The sequence below is a fragment of the Trachemys scripta genome, chromosome 14 (assembly GCF_013100865.1).
Source record: "Trachemys scripta elegans isolate TJP31775 chromosome 14, CAS_Tse_1.0, whole genome shotgun sequence".
NCBI classification, from domain to species: Eukaryota; Metazoa; Chordata; order Testudines; family Emydidae; genus Trachemys; species Trachemys scripta.
The window spans coordinates 36,647,847-36,668,680 of record NC_048311.1 but is presented as its reverse complement, the minus strand read 5'-3'; the positions used below and the strand labels follow the sequence as shown (position 1 = coordinate 36,668,680).

The following is a 20,834-nucleotide window of genomic DNA, read 5'->3' as shown; positions in this document are numbered from 1 at the left end:
GGTTTCAGAGTAGCAGCCGTGTTAGTCTGTATCCGCAAAAAGAAGAACAGGAGTACTTGTGGCACCTTAGAGACTAACAAATTTATTAGAGCATAAGCTTTCGTGGCTGAGTCCACGAAAGCTTATGCTCTAATAAATTTGTTAGTCTCTAAGGTGCCACAAGTACTCCTGTTCTTCTTTTTGCGGATACAGACTAACACGGCTGCTACTCTGAAACCAAATTTGAAATATTTATACCTGCCTCTAGAGATTTCCATTACTTGCATCTGAAGAAGTGAGGTTCTTACCCACGAAAGCTTATGCTCCCAATACTTCTGTTAGTCTCAAAGGTGCCACAGGACCCTCTGTTACTTCCCTCAAGGATTGAGCTCACAACCCTGGGTTTAGTAGGTCAATGGTCAAACCACTGAGCTATATGGAAAGGGGTCAATTTCAAAACCAATAAGAAATACTTTTACACAAAACATGTAATTAAACCATGCAACTCATTGCCACATGGAGCTTTTGAGGCTGTTAATTTAGCAAGATTACAAAAAAAAGGGATTGGATATTGATTATATGAATAACTAGAAATCCCAGAGTTAGAATAGTTAAATTAATGAGAATAATTTTTTTGGAAGGAATAAATTGGTCAAGGTTTAAAATGATCTCTAACTATTAGGGATTAGTAACACTCTTATATAGTGTTTTCCTGCACTAGATCTCCAAGTGCTTTACAAAGGAGGTACAGAAAGGGTCTTGGCCTTAAACCTGAATCTGAGCCTGGGTTTATTCTGTGGTGTAGAAAGAAAGCTGCCAAGCCTGCTCCCAGCAAGCCTCTATTGGCTTCTTTGTGTATGTAATTGCCTATTCATTTCTTTAAGTAGCATCTTGCTTGTTTGGGGGCTTTTCTGGGGGGTGGGGGTGTGTGTGGCTTCTGGTGTGTTGTGTCTGTGTTGATGGTTTTTTTGTTTGTTTTTAGAATTTCCCGCCGGAGAGCCTGATTGGCTCCCGATTGGGCAATCTGCTTTACAAGGCTGCTTGCTGGGTCGGGCAGGAAACTAAACTTCCCTTGTTACACTGTCTGCAGGGAGCCATGGCTGCAGCCGGGAATCCTCTGAAGAGTCTCCGAGATGAAGCTACTTGCTCCATCTGTCTGAGTTTTTTCAAGGATCCAGTGTCTTTAGATTGCGGGCACAGTTTCTGCCGAGCCTGCATCACCCAGTGCTGGGAGAGACCAGATGCAGACATCTCCTGCCCTCAGTGCAGAGAGACCTTTCCCCAGAGGACCCTGAGGCCAAACAGACAACTGGGGAACATGGTAGAAATCGCCAAGCAGCTGAGCGTCCCAGCAGCAGCAGCAGGAGGAGATTTGTGCAACGCGCACCAGGAGCCTTTCAAACTCTTCTGTAACCAGGACCAAACGCTCATCTGTGTGATCTGCAGGGAGTCCCAGGCGCACCACGCTCACAGGGTGGTCCCGATAGAGGAGGCTGCCCGGGAGCACAAGGTAGGACACGGCCGGGCAGGGAGCGGGGCTGGGAGCAGGTGTGGATGCAGTGGCGCTGGGACAGTTTTTGGAGCGGGGTGCTGAGCTACACCCCTCTTACCCCTGTCCGCGCCCCCTCGCCGCCCCTGAGAGCTGGTGCCCGGAGCAGGGCCCTGGCTGGAAGGGGGAGGACGTGGACAGCGGTAAGGCGGCCGATCGGGCCCCGGGATCAGCGCCCCCGGCCCCCAGCGGACGATCAGGCCCCCGACGATCGCCCCCCCCCCCCCTCCGCCGAGCGAAAAAGAGGGAAAGAGGCACTGAAGGGGCAGTGACTTGACCAAGCTCACAAAACAGCTCAGTAGCAGAACCAGGAATTAAACCCTGGCCCCCCAATGCCCCTCCTCGTTCTCTAGCCACTAGACCACACAGCCTCTCATCTCCCCTGTCAGGTACTGCTTTACAATCACATTATAAACCGCTCCGCACAGCTGAGTTTCCACAGTATATTAACCATGTCCCATTAATGGTGATGTTAATTAGGCAGTGCACTGATATTGGTCAGTGCTGAAGAGAGAATGTTCATTTTGCAGTTATCACGTCACACTACATAAACCGAATCAGTGGTTTTGTGCACACGACTGTAGTAGCACTATCTCCGTTTGTTGTATTAATTTTGATACAGTCAGGATGGAAACGCCAGCATAAGATTGCTTATTTCAGCAGTACTAGAATATGCTCTCGAATTTTAAACTCTGGTCTTTTCAGTAATGTTGGCACTGCCATTGGCATGTAGGGAAGTACTGGTAGTATTTATACTTCACTTTGGTAAGTACTTCTCAGCACAACATTTTTAGAATACTAATGTCCAAATTGGGTACACCTCTGCTCCAAAATGTAACCGTGATGCCATTATCAAAATCTGAACAACTGAAGTCAGATGGTTTATTAGAAGTGCTGTAAGTTCTTTGGGGGCAGGGACTGTCTTTTTGTTCTGTTTGTACAGCACCTGGCACTTTGGGGTCCTGGCCCATGCGTGGGACTTCTAGATGTTATGCTAATACAAATAATAAATAATGAAAATGGTGTTCCAGTGGAATGGTGCAAAACCAATGTTCCTGGTACACGTGGCATAGCTGGCATTTTATTCTGTATACCAAGTACATTGTATCAATGAAGTGATAAATGGTGGATTCTCTGTAACTTAAAGTCTTTAAATCATGATTTTGAGGACTTCAGTTACTCAGCCAAAGGTTAGGGGTCTATTACTGGAGTGGGTGGGTGAGGTTCCGTGGCGTGCAATGTGCAGGAGGTCACTAGATGATCATGATGGTCCCTTCTGTCCTTAAAGTCCATGAGTCTGTGAGAGCCGGTGTTTGAGCCCAGCCTGAGCATTTCATATCTGATGACTGCAGCTTCCTGGAAGCAGCAGTTCTCAATGGGTTCGTTTCCTGTTTCTTTCTGAAGCATAAGATGCACTGAAAGATTTCTGCTTAAAAAATTAAGGTTAATCTGCTTAATTTTTTCCTCAAGGAAAAACCAGGATGATGAATTCTTGTTTTCCCTGGCTTGCTGAATGCTTCAGGAGCAGCAAAGTGACCAGCCGAGTGGGGAGTCGGGGGAGACACAGCCCAGCGTGGCCCTGCCCCCACCCAAACCCCTCCTGATTCCCACCAGCATGCTGCATCTCTTTCCCCCACTCGCTGGGCTGGGGTTAGCGGGAGGCTGGCCTGCAGCCCAGGACTCCAGGCAGCTGGGGCTGGTGCTGGTGCTGCCTGGCGCTTCTGGGGCAGAGGGGCCAGCTGTCACAGTGGGGGGGGCTCTGGTGGGGATGGGGCCTCGGGCAGATAGGGCTGGACTGGTGGCTAGCCTCCCCAAGCCAGTGGTTCACATCCCACCCACGCATACTTCAAAGTTTTGCTTTGGGTTTATGCATCCATTTGAACCACAAACTCAATGTAACATTCTAGGGCCCATGAAGCCCAAGTGGATTGGAACCTTAAAAAGCCTTTTGGACAGAGCAGTCCGCTCTCGGCAGAATCCGTTGTGCTGTCTGCCACTCTAGCTTTAAGGACAAAGTGGACTGTATTAGTGCCACAGTAAGATTAAAGGAAGAAAAAGGCTGATTCCCAGGACCATGTTGAGTCTCAGTACCAGAGCACCTCGGAAGTGCTCCTTTCCCCCATGCCAAACAATCGAACACAATATTTATGAACCTTGTGAGTGTTGTATTTTTAACCAGGAGTCCCTTTCTCCCAATTTTTCATTAGGCTCCAGAGTTTAATATACACTTTTTAAAAAAGTGTTTTGAACACTCTTACCAAAACTCCCTTCCCTGGAAGTTGCTCTCTGACATCCAGATCTCTTCATATACTGTTCCCTGTCATTGCATGGGAGCAGAACACTATCCTATACTACTTTTGGCCTTCACAACATCCCTGACAATGTGTTCCATGGATTGATTGTGTGTTGTGTGAAGAAGTACTTCCTTTTGTTTGTTTTTTAAACCTGCTGCCTGTTAATTTCCCCTGGTTCCTGTTATGTGAAGGGGTAAATAAGCTTCCCCATTCACTCTCTACACCATCCATGATTTTATAGACCTTTATCACATCCCCACCCCAACCCTAGTTTCCTCTTTTCCAAGCTGAACACTCCATCTTTTTAATCTGTGAATATATCACCTCCCTGCAGGGCTGGCTCCATAGCTTTTGCCGCCACAAGCAAAAAAAAAAAAAAAAATCTGCGATCGCGATTAGTAACTCTAAGGCCTCCGGTTCATTCTTCAGTGGCAATTTGGCAGTAGGTCCTTCCCTCCGAGACGGACTGAGGCACCCACCACTGAATTGCCGCCAAAGAGCCGGACGTGCCGCCCCCTTCCAGGGACCGCCCCAAGCACCTGCTTGCTGGGCTGGTGGCTGGAGCCGGCCCTGCCTCCCTGAGTGACATAAGCATTCATGTGCACAGTGCTATGTCAGCAGGAGAGCTTCTCCTGCCACCCTAAGTGTCTGCCGCTTGTGAAGGTGGGTTTATTATGCCAACAGGAGAGCTCTCTCCCATCGGCATAGAGCGTCTCCACCGCGTGCACTGCAGCAGCACAGACGTATCGGTACAGCTGCAGCGCTGTACTTATCGACAAGCCCTTAGGCTTACTGGCCTGTAATTGACAGGATTACAATGGGAGATGCTGCTGAGAGGGGTGTGTCCTAAGTCCCGCCCCCTCAGAGTTTGGTGTAGGAATGCGCCTGTCTCTGTGATCCACACCTGGGAACCCCTCTCCTATTTGCACGATGGAGTTCTGCACTTGTGTCACTCCACACAAAACATATGGGGAGGAGGTAGCAGACCTTCTTCATAATGGTTAGCCTGGGGGAAGGGCACTCACCTGGTATGTGGGAGACCCTGGTTCAAGTTCTCCCTCTGCCTGATGAGGAGAAGGGATTTGAACCGGAATCTCCCACCTCTCAAGAGGCAATTGTGACATTGCCACAACCACTGTCTGTGGGACAGCCTGAGAGGGACATGCAATGTATATAAATGTATCTGTGAGGACAGACTCCACAGCCACCTGACCCTCCCAAACATTGTTTTTCTTGCCTCAGGATCAAATTCAAACCCGACTGAACACGCTAAAGCAAGAGAGAGAAGAACTTCTGGAGTGGAAACAGGATGGAGAGAAGCAAAGCCAGGAATATCTGGTAGGTGCCCATTGTTATGGTCCAGCAGTTACATCAGTCAGAGTTGGTATCTCTCTGTGCTGGGAGAGTGTCAGCCCTGGTCTATACACAGCACTGCCTGATTTAGCTATGGTGACATCTACACAGCACAGCTCTGGGGCGACCTGCAGGGCGTGTGTAGCTACACAGCACAGGCTGTGTCCACGCTGTGGTGGGTGAATGAAAAGGCTCCAGCAGAGGGAGGCAGCAGAGCTGCCGGAGCCTTTCCCCACTTCTGCAGCCTTTACCTGTGGTGGGGAAAGGCTCTGGCGGTGTGGGGGGGCAGTGGGACACTACACTGCTAAAAATAGCCGTGTAGATGGGGGAGGCCCTGCTTGGGGGCGTATAGAGCCATGTCCGTAGGGCTTATACCCAGAGGGTTCAGGCATATCGTGACTCTACTTGCTTAAGCCATGCCTCACCATCTACACTGCTATTTTGCCCCTGTTAGCAGGGGCATATACTGTACATCCTCTACACACCACCAGAACATTGTGTGGTACAGATGTACCTCAAATCACTTTTTAATATAATGTCTTTATACTGGTGTAAACCCCTGACATGGAAACGTTTTAAACCTAATTTAAGTTGACCCTAGTGTGGTGTGTAGGGTTCACCTTGTCCAGTTAAACTGAGATAAAATGTGCTAACTAGGAGCAAGGTCCAGCTTAGATCTAGGGTGACCAGACGTCCCGATAAAATCGGAACTGTCCCGATATTTAGGCGTTTGTCCCACGTTCCGACGCAGTTTGTCCCGATATTTCGCAGTGCGTTTTTTTTTGTTTTTGTTTTTTGCTCCGCTGGCGGCATTCCATTTTTTGGGGGTGTTTTTTGGTTCCGCCGGCGACCCCCCAGATGTGTCCCAATATTTTCTTCCTCTCATCTAGTCGCCCTACTTAGATCAAGGTTAGCTATGATGTATTAGATAACCTCAAGCACTTTGCCCCTTACAGGGTGTAATCATGTTTGTCTTTGTTTATCTTCCCCCGGGCTGATTCCTCCACTTGCTTGCAGTTTCAATTCAAAGCACTGATCTTATTCCCCACACATCAGTGGGTCCAAATCCAGCTACAAACACTGATTTGAGGGGAGATTTTTTTCAAAGGCATGTATGGGTGATTAGGTGCCTAATTCACATTGACAGTCAATAGGACTTAGGTACCCAGTGGCTGTTTTGTATCACTGAAATCCTCCCCCTGAATCTCCATCTATAACAACCAGATATGACTGGTTTCCTCTGGGACAATGTAAGTAACAGACTGACAGATGAAACATGTAAGAGCTGGAGAAAAAGCATTTTGCATAGTATATGTTGTACCTGGCATTTTGTGTGGATAACCAGCAGAAGTTTCCTTCAGTCTTCTCCACAACTCTCTGCCAATGTATTCCTGATTCTGAGTCAGGCCCTCCCTTCCAACCTTTCTGCCATTGAAAGACTCTAGATGATCAGCAGAATATACTAACAGGGTTTCAGAGTAGCAGCCGTGTTAGTCTGTATCCGCAAAAAGAACAAGAGTACTTGTGGCACCTTGGAGACTAACAAATTTATTAGAGCATAAGCTTTCGTGGGCTACTGCCCACTTTTTCGGATGCATATAGAGTGGAACATATATATAAGATAGCCACCCGCAGGTCTGTCATTGAATGGCGAGACAGGTTAAAGTGTTCTCCCACTGGTTTTTGAGTATTATGATTCCTGATGTCAGATTTGTGTCCATTAATTCTTTTGCGTAGAGACTGTCCGGTTTGGCCAATGTACATTCAATGACAGACCTGCGGGTGGCTATCTTACAACAGAAAAACTTCAAAAACAGACTCCAAGGAGAGACTGCTGAGCTGGAATTGATATGCAAACTAGATACAATCAACTCAGGATTGAATAAGGACTGGGAATGGCTGAGCCATTACAAACATTGAATCTATCTCCCCTTGTAAGTATTCTCACACTTCTTATCAAACTGTCTGTACTAGGCTAGCTTGATTATCACTTCAAATATATGTTCCACTCTATATGCATCCGAAGAAGTGGGCAGTAGCCCACGAAAGCTTATGCTCTAATAAATTTGTTAGTCTCTAAGGTGCCACAAGTACTCCTGTTCTTTTTGAGAATATACTAAGCCATTCAGACCTGAAGACTCATCATTTTAGAGATATTGGGTGACATTTTCAAAAGTGCCTAAGTGATTTTGGACCCTAAGGTTTACAATTTTGCAAGCGGTTAAGGGCCAGATTCTCAGGCCTGGTCCCCACTTAGTCCGGACTTCGTACTTCGTAGCTGAATTCGAAGTACCTTAGTCCGAACTTACCGCGGTCCAGACGCGGCCGGAAGTCTCCCCCCGTCGACGCCGCGTACTCCTCTCGGCGAGCTGGAGTACCAGCGCCGACTGTGAGCACTTCCGGGATCGATTTATCGCGTCTTAACCAGACGCGATAAATCAATCCCAGAACATCGATGGCGTGCCGCCGGACCAGCCGGTAAGTGACGACTAGGCATCAAAGACATTTAGGGGCTTAAAATGCAGAGAGAGGCCTAGTGAGATTTTTCAAAAGCAACTAAAGTCCTCTGTAGTTAAGGGGACTTAGGCAACTAAGTGATACTGAAAATCCCTCTCAGGGCTTGTATGTCTCTTTAGAAACCTAAATATCTTTTAAAACAGCTCCTTATACACTTTTTTTAAATGGGTTTCAGCTCCTAAATGATTTTGCTGTTTCTGAAAATTTAACCTAAGTTCTATTTTCAAAAGTCACCTTCAAAGAAATTTAGGCTCCTAAGAACCAAAAGTCACTTTGAAAATGGGAATTGGACTCTTAAGTCACCAAGGCACTTTGGAACATGTTATTCATTCAGGCCAGCTGAGAGACTATCAGAAAAACTTCTCTCTAGAAACTATCAGGCATTTTCTCCTGAAATCTCAAATGTATGTTTGTAGTAGGTTGATATGAAAAGAGGGCTTTAAGAACTGTTCCTAACAGGGACATGGGGATAGTCTGGGATGTTGTAGAACCGATGTGAATGAAATTGTTTTTAGTTATTCACTGTATCATTGTAACTTCTGTTCACCATTTCATTACGCTTGCCATTTTGTCTACATTGTAATTTCTGTGCAATATTGTAATTTAAAACCCATTTTAAAATGCTTACTCCATTTTGTAGAAGGCTTGTGCTGCAGCCTCCATTTTTGCAAGCCATACTGTAATTTTATTAGTCTAGGTGAGATGTGTGAATGAGGTATGTATGGGTGATAGAATCAACCTCCAGCACCAGCCCGTCCTGATGAAATAAAGTTCAAATACCAACGGCTGAAGAACAAGACAACAGCCCTAATTCAAGCAAGAAGCATCCACCCTAAAAAGAAAAAAACAGAAGGAAGATCAAAGCCAGGTCCCAGGCTGACAGTCACGCCTGCAATTGACGGGTGATCAAGCACCAAATCCAGAGGTGGCCTGACACAGCAAGACCTAGAGACTTTGAAACCAAACTAAACTCCTATAAAAAAGGAAGGGTGAGACGAGAGATTTTGGGTAACGTTCTGCTATCAACATCAAGGAGCATCGGTGCACGCCTGACAGAGACCCAGTTCCTCCTCGTGCTCAGCTTTCCTGGCCAGTTAGCTGCCACGAGCTACGATCCCAAGCTGCGAACTCAAACTACAATCAGGACCGGTAACTATCCAGCAGCTGCAGAACATTTTTGGGGTGTGTGTGTGTGTGTGTGTATGTGTATAAGCATTGAGGTATTTGCTAATAGTTACAGATTAATAATAAATGTGGCAGCTTTGTCTTGACCCCTAAAACGATCCTGTATAAGTTTGTGGGACAACAATGTCCAACTTTCTCATTTGTGAAAACCGGATGCTAAGCGCTGGAACCTGCCCCGTCCCAGGCTCTGCCTCTTTCCCTCGATGCCTCGCCCCCCAATCCTCTTTCCCCCTCACTGTTGCTTGCTGCTCTCTCCACTTCCCTCCCTCTGCCAGCTGAGCTGGGCTCTAGGGATGTGGTGGAGGTAACTGGGGCGGGGGAGGGAGAGCCATGCTCTGCGGGTAGAGGGGTGATTGGGGCAGGACGGGGGAGCTGCCCACACTTCTCTCCCCCGTCCCAGAGCCATCCCTGAGTGCTCCTCCAGGCTCCCCTGGTGTTGGAAGCCAGTTCCTCTGGGTAACCGGACTTCTAATATCCAGTCAGCAGTGCCGACCGGACACTGCAGGTTTCCCTTTTGACTGGACTTTCTGGTCGAAAACTGGACATCTGGGAACCCTAGTCCCTGACCTGTCCTTTTCCTGTTTGCCTCTTCATTATAGGGAAAGAGAGAAGTTGAGAGGCAGAAGATCATGTCTGAATTTGAGCAACTGCGGCAATTCCTGGAGGAGCAAGAGCGACTCCTGCTGGCCCATCTGGAAGAGTTGGACAAGGAAATTGTGAAGACACAGGATGAAAATGTCACCAAAGTGTCTGAGGAGATTTCCCGTCTCAGTGACTTGATCAGTGAGATAGAAGAGAAGTGTCAGCAGCCAACAAGCCAATTCCTACAGGTGAGACCGTTAGACACCCAGATCCCTGCCCAGGGAAGGGAGAGATTCTGAGTGATTAGCTTTGGAGTTTATTGAGTTCTTGGAGAGGTCTCCCTCCACAGTGGAGACTGTCAACATTTCCTTTAGCAAAGCGAGGGAAAACAAAATTTGACATTTCTAATATTTCCAGTGTGGAAACAGTTTTGATGTTTTAAAGGCAGACGTCTCAGGCCTTTTTGATACATCATATATAAGCCCTGACATTTCCTGGCTCATCTGAAAATGAGTATATTATGAAAGCTGTCACGAGAAGTTTTTCTCTGCTACAGGAAGCTATAATCCCATATATCCCTTCTCTCATCGCTTAGCTTACACAGAAACTGCTGGCTGTCAGTAAGAACCCAAGCAAACCTCACTTTAACCATTACGTTTGAATCAATATGCTTGTCGATAAGGTTTGTTTATGGTGTTTACTGAGATATTACAGAATGATATGCAAGAGTTTATTCCATACGTGTTTCAAGTGATGTCTCTACTATTGGAAATACATAAAAATGACATCCCGTCATCCTACATGGCATTGTTTCCTCATCTCCTCCAGCCAGTACTGTGGGAAAGGACAGGAAACATTCCTCCTTTGGTGAGACTCCTCCAGGCATACTTAGAGAAGGGTGTCAACACAATAGCAAGTGCTGCAGCTGACAAAATTCCTGGATTATTAGGTGTGTTCCAGAAGCTGATTGCCTCTAAAGCTAATGACCATCAAGGTTTCTATCTTCTCAACAGTATTATAGAGCATATGTCTCCAGAATCAGTTGACCAGTACAGGAAGCAAATCTTCATTCTACTATTCCAAAGATTTCAAAATTCCAAAACAACAAAATTTATCAAAAGTTTCCTAGTCTTCATTAATTTGTACTGTGTAAAATATGGGGCGTTAGCACTTCAAGAAATTTATATTAGCCCCTTTGTTTTCAGTTAAACCAATTTTACCAAAAAATTCCTGGGTTTTACAAAAAAGTAGCATTCAGTTTTTTCTGATTTTCATCCTCCTTTTGTATCATTCAAATATATATAAAAAACTTGTTTTATTAGGAAAATACAATACGTTGCATGAGATCTCTGTATTACGATAATACATTAATCTGTGTGTATATGCAAAGCTGCCTGCTGAAGTAAGAACATATTGTTCTAGAAGATACACACACAACACACACACACACTAACCAACAGGCACGCACACAAGGTCTGAAGTGCGTGTGCATCTGAACGTACTGATCAATCTCACACCCACCACGTACACATTTCAAACTGTTAGCAGACAATGGGTTAAAGATTTGACGCACTAAAATGGGAAGAAAATGAAAATCTGTATCAGAATACGTTTCAGAACACAAGGAAGTATTCAAAAGGGTTAAAGAAAGAAAAACAGGCGAAAAGATTAACTTGAGTTTATGCGCTGCAAATAGTGTGGCCCAATTATCAAATGTAAATAGGCTAATAGTTCTAAGTCTACACCAGTAAACTGTTGGTTCAAATGAAAAGTTTTATTTGGGGATTAGAGATCTATTGTTTTCTTAAACTTAGGGGGGGCATTGTGTTTTGAGCTCTGTTTTAGTTCTGCAGCAAACCACAGTGATGAACAGAATTCAAAGCATTAATCTACTGAATACTTTTTCCCCATCTTTCCATCCACCAAAATAAACCCCAGTATTCACCTAGAAAAATTAATAGTTTTTTGTGCTGATTTTCAGCTGTTTTTGTTGTGGTGGTAATTTTTCCTGGTAATTTATCAGTGTTTAACTAAAATAAAAACTGAAAACGAAGGGCCCTAATGATCTGGACGCAATAAACGGCACAACTCCAGTTTCCAGGAAGTGGGAGATTAGGAAAGCAAAGTTCTTTGCAGGGCCTATTAAGAAATGGGAATGAATCCAGCTTCCAGAATTGCACACATGGAGAAAGGCAAATGCACTGGACACAGCAGTTGCATGTGGAAGTCAGGGATTCATGTGTCTGATCAGTCTGTTTGAGCAAGTGCCATTGGCACAGGCAAAATAGAATTTAGAAGGAGAAACCCCAAAATCATGGTGCATGCTTAGGGGCCCCATTCCATCAAAGTCTGTGAATGGAATTTTAAAGGTGCAATTACAGAGAACTGCATCTAGAGCTCAACTAGGGATGGCCAAGTGAGTCCTCTCCAGAGCAGGAGCGATCGCCAGTTTGTGGCTCGTGGCACTGAGCTCTTTTTTGTTTTTCTCCCTTCTCTCTCTTCTAGGACATCAGAAGCACCTGGAGCAGGTACGTAACTCCTTCCCACCCCCCCTTACATGTCATGATGTTGGAAGGGGATTGGACTCCCGGGGTCAGATTTTGCAGGGTATTTAGACACCTGACATGTAGCTAGGCACTTAGCTGCTTTGGAAAATTCCACCAAGCAAGTTAGGCACCTCCCATTGCAATCATTGGCAGTTGGGAGCCTAGCTTGGTTAGGTGCTTTTGAAAATCCCAGGAGGCACCTTTAAAAATCAGGCCCTTAAGTGACTCGCCCAAGGTCATGCAGGGAGGCTGTGGCAGAGCAGGGAGTGGAACGTAGGTTTGCAGACTCCTATAGCAACCCCTTAACCACTGGAGCATCCTTTCCCACGAGATTATGCCCTTCTCTCTGAGGGGCAGCTTGTGGACCCCTTACTCTCTTTAACCCCCATTTGAGGATCTAAGCATTTAAATACTCCAGAGAGGAGGGCAGTTGACTCACCAGTGGGGAGTTAGAGGCTCACAATGAGCCCACAAGAGAGCAGCCTCTGGTAACTCATTCTCACAAAAGAAAGAAAAGATTTAGAGAATGTTTTTTTTTTTTCCCCCCCCTCTAGGTGTGAGAAGGTGAAGTTCGAGAAACCAGTGGCCGTGCCAGAGGACCTGAGGGAGAGAGCCGGCATCTCTTCCCAAAGAAATGTTTGTCTGCAGGAGGCTCTGAAGAAATTCCAAGGTAACTGAACAGTTATCTGGGTTCATGCTACGGTGATGGTACATCGAGATGTGTCTTTGACTGTGGAAGGAGATGGATTCTGGTCTATTAGTTCTCAGCTCGTCCCAGCTAGACGTCTTTGTGGGTGGGATGGGGTGGGCTCAGGGTTGATGCCAGTTCGCCAGGCCTCTACTTGGACTGTCCCAGACCCAACCCTGGTTGTCAAAATTGGCCACTCAGAATTTCAGAGAGACACAATCACCAGATGTTTTAGAAAATGTTGAATTTAATCTCCCTGGCTGGGATTTTCCAAGTAACTTAAGGGATTTAGGCACCCATCTCTCTGACCGTCAATGGGAGTTAGCTGCCATATGGCCTCAGCCCTTTTGAAAATCCCAGAGTCTGTACCTCGAGTTCCTCCATCTTTAAGGAGGAAATAATGGCCAACCTACCTTGTTATGCTAATTAGTGAATGCTGCCCAGTGCTTTGAGATCCTTGGAAGAAGGTGGGAGATGGAGAGGTGCAAGATATTATATTTTGGATGATAATTTCACTTTAGTTTGGTCTCGCTGGAAAGGTCTCCCCATTCCAATCTGCCTCTCGTTCTATGGTCTTTTCCTTTGGGCTGTCTCTCAGAATTACAGCACGGTTCCATGCAGTGCTGCTGTAGTCATGTCAGTCCCAGGATATTAGATAAGATGTGGGAGGTAACAGCGTTTATTGAACCAACTCCTGTTTTGAGCTACATGGACCTTAAGAAGAGCTCTGAGTAAGCTCTAAAGCTTGTCTCTCAAGCACAGTTACATTAATTAACAGTGGGAATGTCACCAGTCAAGACAACATGAAATCACCTCCTCCAGTCCTTCCTTTCTCTAGAGACCCGACCCTCTGAACTTACTTCTGAACCCAAAGGCAGAGAGAAAGGGTATGGGCTGGATTCACAAAAGGACTTGGGGGTCCACCTGCCATTTTAGGCACCTAAATCCCAGAATTAGACCACACTGCGATTCACAAAGCCCCCTGCTCAGCTGCCTAAAATCACTCATCACCTCTATTTTTGCGGTAAATATTCCCTAGGCACCTATGTTTCTGCCTCTGTGCATGCGCCCTGCAGTTCCAGTCTAGCCGTCCAGACACTGAAGCCCCAGAGAGATACACGAACAGGGGAAAGAAAGTATCAGGGGGTAGCCGTGTTAGTCTGTATCTACAAAAACAACAAAGAGTCTGGTGGCACCTTATCTGTTAGTCTTTAAGGTGCCACCAGACTCTTTGTTGTTTTTTTAGGGGAAAGAAAGGCGTTCCTCCTCCTAACTCGTCTACAGGGCCCCAATCTGAGATGCCTGCTCTGAGCACACTTACTGGCTCAGGCCCTATATGTGAACTTACCCAAAAGAACCAGGCCCTAGGGAACGAGAAGCTCCCTTATAACGTACAGCTCTGTGATTAGGGTACAGACCTGGGATGTAGGAGCTCCCCAGTTCAAATCCCTTGTTCCCTAGAGAAGAAGAAGAAGGGATTCCAACAGGCGTCTGATATAGGCCTCTGTCTCCCCTTTTGAATCTGATCACTGTGTATAGATAATGGAGCAGGGGGACAGGCTTCTGGGTCTCCCACCTCCCCAGGGCATGCTCTAACCACCTGGCTACAGAGACATTCTTGTGATTTCTCTCTGCCTCTGGCCCAATGAATTATTGATTATTCCCAGTGGAACCTCTCCCCCAGGAGAGCATGTGGGCACCCGGCATCAGAAAATCCTACAGCCCAGAAGTTAGGACACTCCTTGATAGGTGGTAGATCCCATTTCAGATCCCTGCTCCCTCTGTGGCAAAGGGTTAACTTGAACCAGGGGTCTCCCAAAGGCCAGCTGAGTGCTCCAACCACTGGGGTAAAAGTTATGAGCAAGGTGGGTTTTCTCCACCCCCGCAGGCTTCTTGCCCAAAAAAAATGGCCCAGGTGCTGGACACCAAGAGAGGGCTCGCAGCTGAGAATCCCACGCCGAGAGAGGCACCTACAGTGCTGGCCAGACTCAGTTGCTGAACTCCCTGAGATGGCCGGGGCTTAGCACCCCCCCAGACTTGGCATTTCCCACAGCAGGGAGTCGTCTAGCATGCTGACTTTTATAAATCTCATTCCAAGGCGCATCTCTCTCCCCGTTCATGGTACAGATTGCCTGGGTGCCTGACTGCTGCTTTGTGAATCACAGTGACTTTCTAGGTGCCTAAACGTTGGGTGTTGTGATGCTAAGCGTCACCTTGCCTAAGTTTCTTTGTGAATCCAGCCCCATTTTCATGAGGCTATTTTCCTGCAAAAAACGGGGAAATCACCTCTCCTCTGATCTTTTCTTTCCCTAGAAACCCTGCCCTATCAACTGAACTTTCTGATCTCAAAGGCAGAGAAAGAGGGTAAGTTTTCATGAGGATATTTTCCTACAACAATTATTAATTAAAATCTCAGGATTCATTTTTTAGAAGAAGCTTCTTGAATTCAAACAAGAGGTTTCCACCAATACAGAGTCAAGGATCCCAAAGTTAGAAGGGATCATTATACCATAATAACGGCCATACAGGGTCAGACCAATTGTCCATCTAGCCCAGTATCCTGTCTTCCAACAGTGACCAATGCCAGGTGCCCCAGAGGGAATGAACAGAACAGGGAATTATCCAGAGATTCATCCTGTCGCCCATTCCCATTTTGTGATGTATGAACGAGCACATACTATTTACAATTGGAAAGTAGGGTACATTTTTTAGGTCCAATAATCATCCTTTAGGGCACACTCAGGTCACATTTTGCTCTTCTCTCAGGACTAGAAATTTCCTCTATTTTTATTTTTTGTATGAAAGACAAGCTTCGCTGCTGGAAAACGTCATTAACACAGAGTGCAGGTTGACCATCAGTGCCATGTACTCTACCAGAACGTGAAAGGAACCCATATTTCAAGCTCTGAAAACTGGGAAATAACGAGTTAAGGAAGCATCTCCCACCAGCTCCTATGCTATACTTCCCTCCTCCCCTAGTGTCAGGAGTATGGACTCGTGCTGGGCTCCATCCATCCCCAGCTGGTGGAAGGTCCCTTGTGGGGAGACCGTGCTAAGGCCAGTACTGAACCAGGCAGGGAATCAGGACTGCAGTGGCATTCAAAACAAACAGAATGTTGGGAATCATTAGGAAAGGGATAGATAATAAGACAGAAAATATCATATTGCCTCTCTATAAATCCATGGTACACCTACATCTTGAATACAGCGTGCAGATGTGGTTGCCCCATCTCAAAAAAAGATATATTGGAAAAGGTTCAGAAAACGGCAACAAAAACAATTAGGGGTATGGAACAGCTGCTATATGAGGAGAGATTAATAAGACTGGGACTTTTCAGCTTGGAAAAGAGATGACTAAGGTGAGATATGACAGAGGTCTATAAAATCATGACAGGTGTGGAGAAAGTAAATAAGGAAGTGTTATTTACTCCTTCTTGTAACATAATTACTAGGGGTCACCAAATGAAATTAATAGGCAGCAGGTTTAAAACAAACAAAAGGAAGTATTTCTTCACACAACACACAGTCAATGTGTGGAACTCCTTGCCAGAGGATGTTGTGAAGGCCAAGACTGTAACAGACTTTTTTTTTTAACTAAATAAATTCATGGAGGACAGGTCCATGAATGGCTGTTAGCCAGGATGGGCAGGGATGGGGTCCCTAGCCTCTGTTTGCCAGAAGCTGGGAATGGGCGACAGGGGCTGGATCACTTGATGATTACTTCATCTGTTCATTCCCTCTGGGGCACCTGGCATTGGCCACTGTCGGAAGACAGGATACTAATAGCCATTGATGGATAAATTCATGGAAGATAGGTCCATCAGTTGAAGGAGCATTCTCTCTCCCTGGGGGTTGGTGCTCCCTGTGGTACTGGGAACTGTACCTTTAAGTGGTTTGGCTTCCCAGACAGGAAGGAGGATCATGGCAGAAGCTCTGTGATACAGAACCCTGGATAAAGAGGGTTTCATTCAAGCACCATGCTCCCAGCAGGATTACTGAACACCACAACCGTGTTGTGTCCCCCTCCTTGTCCCATGAGCACCACTGGAGGCCTGGGAAGGGGGTCTCTTCTGATCTCATAGTTACCTACCTGTGTCCTTTTATGGCCCCCAGCAACAGCATCTGAATTCCTGGCATCTTTTATGCCCATTTGACAAAAAGGGAAGCTGGAATGCAGTGAGAGGAAGGGACGTGCCTGAGGTGACACAGCAAGTCAGTAGCAGAGTGAGGAATAGAGCCCAGGCGTCCTGGCTTCTAACCTCTAGACCATGCTCCCTCCCCAAAATGAGTGTAGTGCGTCGGAAGACTGTTACACATCCCTGTGGTAGTCCATTCGGGGTAGCCAGTGCCCAGCCCTGCTGTGCAAACCCCATTGTTTAAGCTCTGTCTCCCTGTCCATCTGATCTGCTTTCTCATACTCCCAGGTGTGCCGCACCATAGCTAAAGCACCCACAGAAAAAAAATAGTGGGTGCTCAGCACCCACTTGCAGCCCTGTGGATCAGGTCCTGCCCTTTTTCCCCTCCCACCTGCCAGGAGCCCGGCCAATCAGCTCCTTCCCCTCCCTCCCAGCACCTCCTATCCACTGCGATGAACTGTTCAGTGGTGGGCGGGAGGGGGGGGGAGGGGAGAGGATCAGGGGCAGGTGGGGGGGGGGTGGAGTGAGGGTGGGGCCTGGGGCAGAGCAGGGGTCAAGCACCCCCCAGGAAGTCAGCTCCTCTGCCCCCCCCCGCTTCCTGCAGCCAACACGTAAGGTCTGTTTCACCCCTTTGTTCCCGAGCTGGGGCGATGCAGCTCAGTCACAGAGGCGGGGAAGTCCATAGCTCTCCAGGGGGCTGGTTGCTGTTTTTATGTCCAGGCAATTGGACTTGCCATTGTCTTCTGAGGACCTCAGGCCCCAGACAGCGACGTGGGCAGCTTAGCCTGCCCCGAGAGCAAACACTCCCTTTTCACCCACTGGGTAACAACACGGCATATAGGGAAACTGAGGCACATAAAGGCTTCCTAAAAAAAATTACAAAAATATCCCAGTTTTTCACCCCCTTCTAACAATACCTCTTAGATGCCTGGCGGGAACGATGGGGAATTTCCTGCTCAGCTTCAGCCAACAGGCAGCTCCCCAGGACTGACACTCGGGGCCCACCCCAGCCCGCCCGGGGCTACTGGGGAGCGTGAGAAATGGTCCTAGCCTCCCCCAGGGCTGAGCTCTGCCTGGAAGGGTCTGTCTGCACTGCAGAGTGAACCCTGGGGATCGGCACCCGGGTTAGCCTGGGCTGGGTGCAAGGAGCCATGCTGCTGAGCCTGACCTCACTTACTGTGTCCTCACTGGGGCTGCTGAGTCTCTAGGACGTCTGGGAGCACGTCCCATGGCTGGTGGTGCCGCCGTGAGCTGAGCTATTCTGTGTTTCTTTCCCAGCGATTCGTGGGGTACCTGGTCTGTCTTTCACAGGGGAATTGTGGGAAGGCACAGGAGGGCTATTTTGCCTCTGGTCAGGCTGGCAGTGACGATGGGGGGGAGGGTTTTCACCTTCCTCTGCAGCACGTGGATGCGGGTGACGTACCAGGATTGTTTGGAGGTATCTCACTGAATCATTTCCCTGCGTTGTGGGGCCTCGGGCGCTGGTACCTCGGTGCCTCCTCTTCTCTGCCTGTGGCACATAAATAGTCCAGTCTGCTGTAGGCTGTCCTGCTTTGGGCTAATGTTGGGGGTTCGGGGTAGGTGGGTGCTGGGTGGGGTTGGTGGCTGTGATATACGGGGGTCAGATTAGATAATCTGGTGGTCCCTTCTGGCCTCAGACTCTGACTCTCAGCACTGCAGTGGTTTAGCCTGCACAGAGACGCCGACTTCCCCAGTTCCCAGGGAGGTACTTGATCCTTGCTCTGCCCCAGGCCCCGCCCACAAGCCCCCACCCCAGCCCCATCTCTTCCTGCCCCACTCCATTCTGCCCCCTCCCCCCACCTCTTCCTGCTCCCACTCCTCCCCCTCCCGCCCAAACCTCCTGCCCACCTCTGAACAATGGATCCGTGGCAGGAGGAAGGCGCTGGAAGGGAGGGGGAGGAGCTGATCGGCAGGGCCCATCGGCGGGTGGAAGGTGCTGTGGTGAGAGTGGGAGGAGCTAATCCACAGGACCTGCCGGTGGGTGCTGAACACAACTATTTTTTTCTGTGGGTGCTTCAGCCCCGGAGCATTCACAAAGTCGGTGCCTGTGCTGGGTGGAGAGCACCCCTGAACTCAGATGAGGTGTTTATGCATCTGGACAGGAAGGGCATCAGGGTTAGCAGCTGAGTAAGTGCCTGGGTTAACTCTGCAGTGTGGACAGACCTTAACGCTCTTCTCCTGTCTCTCTTTCTCCTCTTGCAGTGCAGGCCACTCCGGATCCAGACCTGGCAAATCCCTGTTCCATCGTGTCCACAGATGAGAGTGTGTTACAGAAATACCAAGACACGGGATATTTAGTGCCACAGAACAGGTTTTACCCTGCTCCCTGTGTGCTGGGCTATAAGGGCTTCACCTCAGGGAGATGTTACTGGGAAGTGGAGGTGGGGAACAAAGATGAGTGGGTTTTGGGCATTGCCAAAGAGTCTGTGATACACGAGGGAGTGATAAGCTGTACACCAGAGGAGGGGATCTGGGGTTTGCAGAGTACAGGGAATGAGTACTGGGCCCTCACCTCCCCTAAGACTGCTCTGGGCCTGCATTGTAGCCCCAGTAGCATTGGGGTTTATCTGGATTATGAAGGGGAGAAAGTTACATTTTATGACATTACATCTTCTGGCACAGAGCCAATCTTTACTTTCACATCCTCTTTCACTGGGAAGATCATCCCCTTCTTTGGGCGCCGGCGTGTCGAATTTCTGAGAAGGTTACGGGAAGGCATGGCAGTACGTGCTCACCGGCAGGCATACCTTTTAAGACCTGTGACAGAGGAGCAGGGATCACTCGATATGAGATATCTAAAGTAGAGCAAAGACATGGGTAATATATAAATTACAGCTATCACACTTTGCCATTCTAATCACAATCTTGCCAGCCTCAAGCATTCAAAAACTATGTCAGGCCCCCCACAATCATGAGATTGACTTAAACATCTTTTTAAATTTTTTGTTATTTTTCTTTTCCTTCTGGTTTCGCAGGTTTCAGGGTGTTCTTGTTTCCGGTTTTCAATCTTTGCTACACAAACATGAAGGCTGGAAATGTATCTGTAATATAATCTGAGCTCCCTCAAATCTATCTACTCCATCAGCTGGGACTTTTAAGAAAAACACTGAGTGCTGCGAGACTCACAATAAAATGGTGAGGGAGAACAAGACTGACTTGCTCAGCATTATACTGGTGAAAGGAGTTTCTCAGCCAACTTACATGCCTTTCTCTGTAACTCTGGGATCCTCCAGACACACATGAACTGGCCAACCAGCAGACACCAGGAGCCACTCTCAGGGTCACAGCAGAGCCTGTCTGTCTTAGGGCAGGTCTACACTTAAAATACTGCACCAGCGCTGTTGCGCCCCTGTAATGCTTAAGTAAAGACGGTCCTATGCTGACAGGAGAGCTGCTCCCATCAGTGTAGTTAATCTACCTCTGTGAGAGGCAGTAGTTATGTCCAGGGGAGAAGCTCTCCCATCAACGTACCGCTGTCTACACCGGGAGTTCAGTCGGTATGACTGCGTTCACTGAGGGGTGTGGATTTTTCACATCCCTGAGCGATATAGTTCTACCAATGGAAGTCTATAGTGTAGACCTGGCCTAAGTTCTGACTCACTTAGAAGTCCTCTGCTCTTTACTTATGAATATAAAAAACATAGTGGTGTTTCCCTCTCCCTCCAGTTCTCTAGGTCAATGCTCCTATTTTGCTCTATTTGGTTATTTGGATGCTGTAGATTCAAATGAGTAAATTCACAGAATCAAGTTTATTTCTATCTTCTGGTCTTGGACTTTGTCCCAAGGGTATTAGATCTGTACGGCTCTGCCCTGAAACGTTAGACAGACCCACAAGCAAATGCCTTGAAGGGGCTTGAAGAAAAGCCGCTGAGTAACTTTAAGCGAAAGCTCTAAAAGCAAAGTTTGAGGAAAGAGTAAATAAAATCAAAGAATCAAGCGATGCTTTCCCGGGCAAGAAAAGAAGCAACAACATCCTCGCTGTGA

At 47.5% G+C, this 20,834-nt stretch overlaps 3 protein-coding genes across 4 annotated transcripts in view; 2 read left to right on the top strand and 1 right to left on the bottom strand.

Annotated features, from left to right (window-relative positions):
- The window catches only part of LOC117886991 (zinc finger protein 445-like), a 731,357-nt gene that overhangs the window by 223,491 nt on the left and 487,032 nt on the right, over positions 1 to 20,834 (bottom strand). The window lies entirely within an intron of this gene.
- The window catches only part of LOC117886944 (zinc finger protein RFP-like), a 90,109-nt gene that overhangs the window by 29,986 nt on the left and 39,289 nt on the right, over positions 1 to 20,834 (top strand). The gene's annotated exons all lie outside the window — the stretch shown is intronic.
- On the top strand, positions 1,029 to 20,612 carry LOC117886932 (zinc finger protein RFP-like). 2 transcript variants are annotated; one of them, XM_034789092.1, is made up of 7 exons: positions 1,029 to 1,489; positions 5,065 to 5,160; positions 9,477 to 9,707; positions 11,965 to 11,987; positions 12,560 to 12,675; positions 15,007 to 15,057; positions 19,053 to 20,612. In XM_034789092.1, exons 1-7 carry the CDS (start codon positions 1,076 to 1,078, stop codon positions 19,652 to 19,654), a joined length of 1,533 nt encoding a protein of 510 aa, XP_034644983.1. In that variant the 5' UTR covers positions 1,029 to 1,075; the 3' UTR covers positions 19,655 to 20,612. The 2 variants fall into 2 exon arrangements, with proteins under 2 accessions (XP_034644983.1, XP_034644984.1); XM_034789093.1 differs by lacking the exon at positions 9,477 to 9,707.

What these genes read in the sequence shown, in the direction of transcription:
- LOC117886932 (XM_034789092.1), top strand. Translation starts at nt 1,076, where the DNA reads ATGGCTGCAGCCGGGAATCCTCTGAAGAGTCTCCGAGATGAAGCTACT. An exon ending in AGCAAAGCCAGGAATATCTG is followed by an intron (nt 5,161 to 9,476) that starts GTAGGTGCCCAT and finishes TCTTCATTATAG; the next exon opens with GGAAAGAGAGAAGTTGAGAG. An exon ending in ATCAGAAGCACCTGGAGCAG is followed by an intron (nt 11,988 to 12,559) that starts GTACGTAACTCC and finishes CCCCCCCTCTAG; the next exon opens with GTGTGAGAAGGTGAAGTTCG.